The sequence below is a fragment of the Sinocyclocheilus rhinocerous genome, unplaced genomic scaffold (genome assembly GCF_001515625.1).
Source record: "Sinocyclocheilus rhinocerous isolate Xijiao unplaced genomic scaffold, SAMN03320098_v1.1 scaffold1402, whole genome shotgun sequence".
Lineage (NCBI taxonomy): Eukaryota > Metazoa > Chordata > Actinopteri > Cypriniformes > Cyprinidae > Sinocyclocheilus > Sinocyclocheilus rhinocerous.
The window spans coordinates 206,446-218,363 of NW_015640486.1; the positions used below are offsets into that span (position 1 = coordinate 206,446).

At 39.0% G+C, this 11,918-nt stretch overlaps 1 protein-coding gene across 4 annotated transcripts in view; it reads right to left on the reverse strand.

Annotated features, from left to right (window-relative positions):
- The window catches only part of LOC107753209 (rho guanine nucleotide exchange factor 17-like), a 38,661-nt gene that overhangs the window by 25,951 nt on the left and 792 nt on the right, over positions 1-11,918 (reverse strand). For 3 of the 4 annotated variants that reach the window (XM_016569336.1, XM_016569334.1, XM_016569335.1), the window contains exons 1-3: positions 9,714-11,593; positions 7,632-7,770; positions 7,314-7,420 (exon numbers count right to left, since the gene is read on the reverse strand). In XM_016569336.1, coding sequence (XP_016424822.1) covers positions 7,314-7,420; positions 7,632-7,770; positions 9,714-11,192 — 1,725 coding nt within the window. In that variant the 5' untranslated portion in view covers positions 11,193-11,593. Of the gene's footprint in view, positions 1-7,313; positions 7,421-7,631; positions 7,771-9,713; positions 11,594-11,918 lie in introns of those variants that run through there. The other variant, XM_016569333.1, reaches the window with a different exon arrangement.

The following is an 11,918-nucleotide window of genomic DNA, read 5'->3' on the forward strand; positions in this document are numbered from 1 at the left end:
AGAGTAGACGGACAGTCTGGCGCTTCTGACTCACAGACTGTAAGTATGTTTTTTATATTTAAAGAATTTGCCACTGACGATTCAAACGCGAGTTTGAGCAGTGTAGAGTAGCGCTTGTTGTTTGTCCATTCTCCGATCACAAATGCAGACATGGTTGTATGTTTACACGGCGCAATACGCAACACAAAGCGTAAAAACACAGTACAAGTCATTATAATCCATAATTATGTCCCGACTGAATGCAACAAATGCCTTGTTTATAATGGGTTTATAATGAATCATCGCTCCGGCCGGACAGGGCATCACAATATGGTAGGGGCGTAACATTTCCGTCACACGCTTGAGGTATTCGGCCAATCACAACGCACTGGATAGCTGGCCAATCAGAGCACACCTCGCTTTTTAGAACGATGAGCTTTGTAAAAATCGACGCGTTTCAGAAAGGCGGGGCATAGAGGAGAAACAATAATGTACAGTATATGGAAAATAATGTGTTTTTGAACCTTAAACCGGATAAACACATTTCATTACAACAAATACACAAAATAATGTTCTTTTTAGCAACATCATATGACCCCTTTAAAGGGGTGTGATGTATACGACTAAACACAAGAAAAAAATGATAAACTATTCACAACAAATTATAATAAAATAAAAATAAAGTATGCTCTGAAAATATAAATGTGCTGTAAGAATACAGTCCAGTCAGTAGGCATATTTGTACTCTGTAGTGAAGTCAGAGAAAAAGAATCCTATGACAGTAGTTAAAAATAGAAAATTCTATAATGTAATAAAATTTTATAGAGCATTTTTGTGTCTAGTGGCTGAGGAGAATGGATTTCCTCTACCAGAAGCCCCCAGTGACATGCCTCCTCCACCAGCCCCTGATGGCCTTGATCTTCCAACCCCACCGCCTCTGCCGTGTGACGATAGCAACATCATATGACCCCTTTAAAGGGGTGCGTAAGATTTCAGTGTAAAGGCCCAATGCATTGACTGGATAATATCTTATGAATAAATGTATAATACGTGAGCAACTTTTGAAGTGCAATTATTAGTTGTGGAAAGTATGGATTGCAGTATTATGCTTACAGAACTCCATCAAAGGTTTCTTTTAACAGCATGCTTTTAACTGAGCATTGGAGCCAGTGGTGAACGCATGAATGCAATAGACAGAGTTTTGTTCAGAGTATTCTCGCAAATTCTCTCATCATAACCAGCAAAGTGTAGCCAAAGTTTGAGATTCATTTTTCATTGTAGGTGGGTTTGTCGAGAGAGACATCGATCGCTTTCTGTAAATAATTTAATCCCATTTTGAATATCAGTTGTTTTTTATGCTACTAAAATGAATCATTGTAATCATGTCAGTCTTTTACTAAAAAGGTTTTTGCACAGCTGAAGTCCAATTATGACAAATAGTTATGTCCTACTGACACAATTATGCACTCATTGCTGAAAATTAACAGACACTTCCAAAATGTTAGAATCCATCTGAAGATATGCAGAGATGATTTTCTTCCACAACTATAAGAACTGCACAACGTTTGGAAATCTCAGCAGGCATCTCAATCAAGTTATGTTGTAGTGTACTTTCTGCTAAAGGGTCAGAGAGATGAAGAGCTGTTTATCTGCGTCTGCAGACACTCTCGTGCTGATGGTTTACATCTCTATTATGTTAGAAAAACCTAGAGGTAGATAACAAGTCTTTTTGGGAACTTGGTTTAAAAAACTAAACTTGGAGTCCCAGTTGAGTTCTGAAACTTACACTGTTTTTAGCACAATGACCTCTCAATTTACCTAGCCAGACATTTAAGTGGAGATGGTAACCTCTGCAGCTATCATTAAAGAAAGAGTCGGATCATGTATGCCTTGATAATTAGCTCTGTTTCCCCTGTTTTCCTTGTTTCTGTTATGCTTGTTATCATATAGTTTAATGAACAGTACAATTAAGTCCTTCTCTCTTTGTTGCTGAGTTCACCTTACAGTACATGACACTAATGGCGTCTACAGACACAGATCATTTAACTCAGGATAATTCTGTTTTGAAGAGTTTAAATGTAACTGCTAAAAATCTATTTCTTTTGTTTGCACATAAAGTCTTCACAGACTACGTTTACATGGACATCAGTAACCTAATTATTCACCTTATTCTGAATAAGCCAATATTATGATTAAGGTGTTTACATGAGTTGCTTTTAGAATATTCCTTTCATGTTCCTGTTTTGCATGTTATAGTACATAGATCGATTTAATGTACATATATAGTACATAGTACATAGATCACACGTCATTACGTCCCCACGTGACGCCGTACACAGCGTTAATAGTGTGATTAAGGTGTGTACATGTCTATACTGCAATTCAATAATGAGATTAAAATAGGAATATTCCACATGTCTTAATTTGATTTGTGTTTACTTCGAGTATGACTTTAGCCGAATTAAGGTAATCAAAAATCTGTTTACATGGTAGATTCTTAATCAGAGTATTGTCTTAATCGTGTTAAAATCAGAATATTGTTGATGTAAACTTTGATGTACTTACAGAAGTGCTCATGTGGTTTTGGTTGTTGATTGATAGTTAGGTGAATATGTTACAACTGTTATGTAATGCTAATAAACATTATGTACAATTTGCTTAACAATAATAATTATCCAGCAAAATCCCTTAATAAAGATTATTTTACTGTTAATAATGCTAGAAAAGAACCTACAAACATAAACAGTAGCGATGCGCATGAACTCAATCACCTTATTCAGAAATGCATGGATAATAACTCCAATAAAATTCTAATGAATAATAGAAAAATATCCGTAGTAAACTACAAAAAAAAAAAAAAAAAAAGTTAATCAAGACAAACATTGATGTCAGACTGTTACGTGCTATGCGTATAGGTGTGTGTGTTTGTCATCCCCCCCCCCTTTTGTCATTGCTCTGCTGCTTGCTCTCATGTTCCTGGTTGGACGTGTCGCCTGTCAATCATCGTTGTGATGTCGTCCTCTTTGCCCAATCTGCTGTCGCCCTGCTGGTTTAAAGGTCCTCCCACGAACTTCATGGAGAGGCTCGTTTGTGCTCGTTTGGTGTGCTGTGCGTTTGTGTATGCTTTGTTTGCCGAAATAAGTACTTTTGCATCCTATTCTCTGATGTCATGTGTCTAACACCTAGTTTGCGGTGTATCTGAGTTAAGGTTAGTTTTCTCCTTAATCAGGCAAAAGAGAACAGGTAAGCATATCGTGCGATATACACTCTGCACGTAGTAATGATGAGTGTTTAGATACATTAGGAAAGTGGTGTGCCCCATCCTTGTATTTTGGTTTTTATTGATAAGAATAGGAAACTTAGAGCGTCGATACGCTGAAGATCTCGGTTTCTTTTCTACTTTTTACTTTTGTTAGTTAGGTTAAAGGACTTGGGGAGCTTTATGGGAATTATTTGGTTTTATTTTGTTCTTTGATTTGGGTGCCACTCAAGATCCTTTTCCCTATATCAGGGGTATTTCGTGTTGGTGGTAATTTCTCGTTAACTTTATTTCTACTAAATTCTTTCTTTATTATTATTCTCATTCCAGCAATTGTAAATAGTGCATCCCATTATCATTTTCTTGTGGCTTCGGCTTTATGTAATAAATTAGTCATAATCGAGCTTTATCCGTGTGTCTTATGCTCATTTCTCTGCCTGGTTCAATCCACCCAGCAATAATCTATTTTTCTAAGTGTTACGATCTAACTCCTAGACTTTTAAAGTTCGTAACATTTAATGGGGGCTCGTCCGGGATAATTTTTATGTCCGGCGACATTAATTATTGCCGGTGTTGATGGCGGAGTGACCATACACATGGTTATGGGTAGCGCGACAGGGTATTGATGGTCTTAGTGGCTGATTGGTCGATGCGAGTATGGCAGACATTGATTTAGAGGCGTTCGTTAATGTCAAAAACACATAAAATGACACTTATTTTCAGCATTTACTCTCCTGATCCAGCCATACGCAAAGCATGCTGGAAACTAACAATCCACCACCTAGTCTCAGTTAATGCATCAACATGACTCTCATAAATGGATTAGGTAAACTTCAATTTGACATATAAGTAGATTGAACACAATTAAATGAAGTTAGGACAAAATGTGTAGAAATTGTGTTGCTGTAGCTCATTTTAAGTAAGTAAATGGAACAAGCAGCATATATATTAATTTAAATAACTATTTAAATTTTATGAGAATAGAGCACTCCACATCACAGCTATAGCAATAACAACAAACCCACCCGACCCGAAAACTCACTGAAAAAAAAAATGATTCATTGAATTTACTAAATTTTTTAGGGTAAGTGGTTGCAATCAATTCGTTTTATCCACATTTAAATAAACAAATTTTGTTGAAAGTTAGTCAACTAAATCTGTTTATTTAAATATAGCTAAAATAAAATAATTTTTAAAAGAACCTTAAAAAGAATTTAGTAAATTCAATGAATCACTTTTTTCAGTGCTGCAGCAACAGAACCATATAATACATCGGTGTGGATGATAATATAGTTATATTTAACGCTCTTGGTGTGAACGGGTCTTAAGTCATGTAGGCATACATTTTGAGGAAACAACAGCAGACGGGACAAAATGTTGACGAACATAAGAAAACAATGACACTTCCTGCCTGAGAGCTTGTGCGTAACAGCAGCTGCTCATTTCTTCTCCAATCACGTTTAATGCTGACCACCCTAACAAACAAGACCACTGCTCTATAGTTAAAGATACTGCCCAGGAAACAGAGGCCATGATTAAAGAAGCTTTATATCTTCTCACATGCCTCAAATGTTTGTCCTAAAATCCCTTAGGAGAAAATGTAACACTTTAGATGAATTGTTCAAGGTCATATTGAGCATCAGCCCTATCCAGCATCCATATGAGAATGAGAAAATGTTTCTGTTCCGATATAAGACACAAATCCCTCACACGGCACTGGTGGACAACAAACGGCCTGTTTAAACAGAGCAGGATTGACCTGTCATGTCCCGCACTGTTTAACGTCTGATGAGTCTGATTCTCCTCGATAACAACCCATCATCAGCATCAGCATGAATAATACATTCCTCAACAACACAGGGTCAAGGAATATTTCCACATCCACAAAAACGTCATGAACTCTTGCCTTAAACGTCTGCTAGTGCTCGGTCTTGCAAACATAATCTGTGCTAATTGCACTGTAATTACAATTGATCATGAATGATGCATATATTCATCGTTTTGAAAGCCAATGGTGATGCATTATGCACCTGCCATTGCAATTAAATCACCATTAACTGTTTGTCTATATCAAACACAATCACACATCATCGGCACAATCTTCTTAATTGTAAGTCTGTGAGTTTCTGAAGCTTCTGAAGGAGTACAAAATGAAGTAAAACAAACAACGCATTAACACAAAAGGTATACAAATCTAAATGCATGTACATTAATGTGGTTAAGCAGCGATACATCTGACATTTTATCAATGTGGTAACAACTGATCAAATTAGTGTCTAATTTGTTAGTAGAGAAGCTATTATGATTTCTTCACACAAATTGCAGTGCTGAGAACATTCGTCAGTGAAGTACCAAAGTCTTGCAAGTGTAAAGGATTGAGGAGGAAAGAACCACTCCACACCAAAGTTAATCTCTGATTCCCAGCATGCTTTGCATGACTCAATGACTCATTTCTTTAAATGTACCCATTACGTAATGCAAGCTAGGAAACAATTTTAATAGTGATGCCAAATTAACTGAGAGGGTGAGATTTGACTCCGTGGTTTACAGCGATCCTCTGCGAACATGAGCTTAAGCTGACAGCGTCTGCGCTCACCGCTAAACCAGCACTCGAGCAGCTTCATCAGCCCTTCATTCAGAAGTTAAGCGCTTCACTCATTTACACATCCACCGCTAGATGCCTGAACCAGACACTAATCCACAAAACTCACATCTAGTGTGCAGGAGCAAATGGTACAAGAATTTAAAGGTGCTCTTTTGGTGCTGAATTTAATTTTATGAATAATAATCAGTTTCTAGATCAGTTTCTTGAAGTATCACAGTATCATATCGTTGCCCATTCTTGTGTTCTCAGGGTTGCGTACACAGCTGATTTCATAGCAGAACAGTGATAATTCACCACTGCCAAGATTAGTTCTTAAGAAAAGTTAATAAAGAAATAAAAACAGTGCTAAATGATAGAGAAAACAGAGAACAAGGGCTGTGAAAACTTCAACACCATAATGCACTGGACTCAATCTGTGAGCAGGGATACACAAATGTGAAAGTATGATCTGCAGTTTTAACAAAAGCCCTGGAGCTGTCAAAAGTAAAACAAAAACGTGTAGTAATTACTGAAGGAGATTGGCCTCATTAGGCAGGTGGTCTACCGGCTTTTTCCGAAGGCTTGGGTCACACTTTATTTATAACTACATGTACTTGTTATATGGTTAGGGTTATTTGCATGCAATTATGCATAATTTATTGTTATTATAATAATAAGTACATGTAACATTTGTAACCAACATGAAAAAGAATCGTGATAAAATCGTGATATTTTTGAAAAAAAAAATAATAATAATTGTGATATGATATTTTTGCCATATCGCCCACCCCTAGGTGAGGCTTAACATTGTTACAAACTGTCCATTTAGTTTTCATTATCATGGACTTTTAGTTGGTTTTGTTTCATTTCCTGTTGTCTTTGTTCAAGTTTCCCGCTCTATTTAGTTACTATGGCAATTAATTTGATTATCACACCTGCTCGTTATCTGTGTATACGTAACTTCCTTGGATTCCTCAGCTCATTGTCAGTTGTTTGTGTTTAAGTGCACACTGTTACATTGGCCTTGATACCCTGTGTTTATTCTTTGATTAAAAACCATTCGTGTCGGAAACTTGGACCTGTCTTCATCTTTGGGCTTTTATTGTTGTCACAAACATGGGTTTAAAAAAGATTTACGGAATACATCTTTTGCATTTATATTTGAATAAATACCCAGGTTAAGTCTGTTCATCACATAAAGCAATCGTGTCTCTTTAGAAGTTTTGGATAAAACCGCTTGATTCAAATGGATTACATTTACAACGTTTTGGTTGCATTTACTTTAACTGGGGGACAGAAATCTGTCAGGTTTCCTTAAAAATATCTTCCTTTTTGTTTTGAAGAGGAATACAAATGAGGAGGACATGAGGTTCAACTAACCCGTTAACCGTCACAACTCAATTGTTAATGCAGTACCATTCATTTGTCCTGACTCAACAACACAAAACAGTCCATCAGATGAAGTCTCAGGACAGAGGCCGGATCACTCACCATGTTGACGTGCAGTGGTCCAGATCCTGGTCTAAACCGCTTCCGTCTGTTGGATCCTGTGCTGCTGTTCCTCATGCGGAGAATGACTGATTTAGCCATGGTTTTAGCTGCAGGACAGATTGCTAGTATTAGCCAAAGCGCTCTATACAAAAAAAATCACAACATGAAACTGTAATCAGGACTATCAGGGAAACCTGAGAGTGTAAAGCTAACTTTACACTTCAATATGCTGTTGAACAGTGATGGGCTACAGTATGTGCTGTACTGTATCTCTGCATGTGAAGCACCACTCGGCTGTGGTTTTGGCCTGCGCTGTACCTGGAGGAGTGAGCATGTGTGTGAGGGCCATGGGCTCCAGGGCCGACAGTGCGGTTGGCAGCGGCAGAGAGCGACACCGCTGGAGCAGAGCTTTGAGAGGAGGATCTGCAGGCGACTGGCCCCGGGGCTGCGACAGGGTCTGAAAATCACTGCAGCACGTCAGGTAACCTTACAACAACACATTTCACATTGCACTGCATCCAGAGCATCTCCTACAGCAGTATACATCAATAGTGGAGTAGGGTTAGTCAAGTGAAGAACAGCATCTGAAAACAGTCAACAAGGTTTGGCTATTGTTCACACAGGCAGACCAAACAAACAAACCGTTGTGTTTTCCCAGCTTTTTCCAGTCTAATCATGGAGTTCTGTTGTACAAGCCTGCTGGAGGTGTCTTGAAATTAGATTAAAATACGATCTTAGTTAATGTATCTCATTCTGAACAGTCAGATCAGATTTGATGTGTTTTTTCATCATTCGTTGCAACAAGAATAAAATCAGCGCACACAGGTACTGGATGCATGGAATCAGTGTGAAGACACCACTTCCAATTTCAGTTATAGGCCTATTAAATTAACTGTTACACACTTTACTGTTTTATACTACAATTAAATATGCATTAGTCACTTTATTTCCCTTTTTCCAATGTTTTCTTCAATTTTAATGAAAATAAATTATATTTGATGGGAAAAGGGAGAAGAGTGAGATAGGGAAAATGTGTATTCATAGTACTTGGTGGGTGGGGCGAAAAAAATGTCCCAGTTTTTTTTCCCCTGGCTTAAACAGACAATGGTAGGTGGAGTTAATGTAAATAGACACTCCACTTTGAATATAACATCATGATAATTTAGCTTTTTCATTAAGTCAGTGTTTTTCAACCCTGTTCCCGGAGGAACACCAACCTCCCGTATCTGACCCGTGTATTTCTGGGCTGCATTCCACTTTTTTTATGCCCTTCCCTCACTAACTTCCCTCTGTCTCGTTGACTCGGAAGTATGTCATTGATTATGTTGCACGAGTGACCACCGCCGCCAACGTACTAAACCCTTGATCCACCATGGAGCTGATTCATTATTTACATTTTTTGTTTATGAATTTGTTTGATGCACCATTCTGTGTGCCTATAGCTATGCTTGGGCTGTTGGAAAAAATATATAAAACTACACAAACTAATAAAATATCAATATATGAACAGCGGCTATGCTTATCCTCCTCCTTCTGCCTTCCTGTTTCTATCTCATCCTGAGGTCACCGGAGTTTGGATCGAGTCTCGCTTGTGAAGACTTCAGATAATACCCTTTCAACCGCTAAATATTGTCCTTATATTGTAATCATTATGATCACAAGCTGCAATCATTGGCTTAATAATGCGTTGAAGGATATTAAATCATTTTGCCTGATTAACTGAATACATGTCTTTAACTAACCACATGTGTATTTTAGCTTCTTGAGGTATGTATTTTTGCCATATGGACATCACCTCTGGACACAGGACACTTCTTTAATGTAACATTGAAGCAATCTCTATTATTCTGTTGCACAGAATTGAAGAGTTGATGGCAGAACGGGTTGATCTTTGTTTGACCAATTAGCGGGAAAGGGTTAGTTTTAGGTCTGCCCACATGTGGAAAACAAATATTCAGGCTCAAAAAGTGCAATTTTCTAGTTTCATTTCAAACTATGAAAACAGACACGAACCAAACTGCCCATAATGCACAAAAAGTCGGTCAGATTTAAGGAAAGAATCGGATTACCCTTGCAGTGTGAACAAAGGCAATGCAACACTCATTAAACCAACTAGAAAATGCACACTTGTGACTCAGGTCTTTAAAAAGTCATAATTTCTAATACTTTTCAGCTGATCACACCAATCCTTATTCTATCATGACATAGAGACCACTTTTCATCATCCAATCTGCTATCAATAGACAAAATCAAGTCCTGTGCTATATTTTCATCCCGTTTCACCAAGAAATATGCATGTTATGGAAATAATATAGGTTATAGATTGACAGTCAAACAGCTTGGATGTTGAAACAACTCTGTGTTACTCAAAACGTCACCTTTCGATCCAGCTTATATTACCTTAAACATTTCCCCTGGGCAGTTAATCTTTTTCCTATCTGTGCAAACATCTTGGTTTTCATCAACAGCTTTGCTAGATGAGTGATGTGGGATCGCCGTGTTTTCAAAGCCAGTCTGTGTCTCTTTTGGTGGCTCTGGTTCTTCAGATCTTGGGTGGCTCTCGATGGTGGCTAGAGAGATGTGAGTTGAGCTGAGCTGGGACTGGGATTCATCCGAGTTATTACACAGGGAGCTGTTATCTCTCGGAGAGTCTGGGCATGTTCTCCAGGCCTTCAGCACCACAGGAGGAGAGCAATCCACCATGGCATTAACAGGCGAGACCGCCTTGCTCATTTCAGAAGATAACGTGGGTTTACCTTGAACTGAGGTATCGGCTTTCTGCTCACTGCTCCTGACTGTCAAAGGCACGAGCTCTCCAGACTCCTGCGTCTTTCTCACTCCGAGTGGAGACTGCTGACCTTCAGGGGGGGAGAACGAGCGGGACGAGTTTCTCCATTTCATTGCAGTCTCAGCCACGGTGTTGAAAAATCGGAGAAGGCCTCGAAAATGGCTGCTTTTGCCATGAATCCCTGTTTGTTCAGGTGCAGAGTTCAAATCCTTGACCAGTTCAAAGTTGACCGAGCCGTAGTCAGAATCGATGGTTTTGTCCAGGGCATTCATTGACTCAAAACTACTCTCTGCCAGCGTCTGACTTCCCTTTTCTTTGAGGGAAATTCTTCTCAAGTAATTCAAAACGTCACCCCCTCTGGTCCATCGTCTTCTTTGAGGTATCTTGAGGCTTTGCTTTGCAAAGCAGTCTTCCTGTTCTGTCGAATTGTTGTAGTTAAAGTAGCTGGAGTGATATTTCTTTGTATAAACGACTCTTTCTGACAATTTACAGCCGTTTTGGTTGCTAACGGTGTCTTTGGTCTCCTGCTGGACGTTGTCTGGGGTTCCAGTGGGGGCGGTGTCCTCAAACGAACAGTAGAAGTCTGCAGTGTGTCCTGCGAATGAATGTCTCTTGGCTTTATTCCTAAACACATGCTTGAAGTCTGAAGAAGGATAGTCCTTGCACATGTACACATCATCAGCCTCGTCTTTCAGGTCAGTGTTGAATTTGGCATCAGAAATCTTACCGGCTTTCCCTCTAAAAACAGACGGGGACTTTAGTTTCTTGAAGGGCCTGACTTTGTTAGTGATGGACAGTTTGAGGAAGGACGCTTCACCGGGGAGGATGACGGAGTGAGGTCGTCTATCCAGGTCCCAGGGGGTCTTGCGGCGCTGCAGGATCCTCCAGATGGCCGCTGTTCTGGAACGCCGGACCGGTTCCTGTTTTTCTCTTCTGAGCGTCTGACTGGGAATAATGGAGTCTGAGGAATTGCACTCTGGAATCCATGAGATCTCAGTTTTGCTCTCTTCGTCAACTGAAACGTTGAGCATGCTATTGACAAATCCATTGGAGAGACCAGACTCTGACGCGGGGCTGGTTGCGCTATCCATCCTCTCGCATTTTAAGACAAGATGTCAGGTGTCCAGCTTAGGAAGCATCATTTTTATCATCATTGGGGAAGTCTGTGATAAAACAAACCACACGCTATGGGAGATTAATGTGTCTAATGTAAAGTGCATTTATTTAGCAAATGACCTATTAAACATTTTTACATTCAGATGGCATTCAATCATGTCTCCTAATAGACTCGTATGCCCATTAAAGTCACATTAAAGACAAACAAGAATACTTTTACACTTGTTCCAAAACCATGTCCACAATGAATTAAATGTAGCAGTCTATCTACCATAAATCACCTTTACTTTCTCCTGCATCATATATATATAGACTAATACCCGATAACATAGTCTATAGTTTAAATTCAAGTTATAGATGTAGCTTAATTAAACACACACACACACACACACACACACACACTTCTATCGCCCTACACCAACCCTACACCTAAACCTACCCCTTACAGAAAACTACGGGCAATTTTTGAATTTCATAAAACACAGTTTTGTATGTTTTTTAAGCCTTTTGTTTTACGGGGACACAGGAAGTGTCCTCATAAACCATGTTTACGTTGTAGTACCCATGTCATTATACACATTTGTGTCCTCATAAACCATATATACCAGTACACAAACACACACTCACACACACACACACAAACAAACACACACACTCACACACTCACACACACACACACACACACACACACACGCACACAC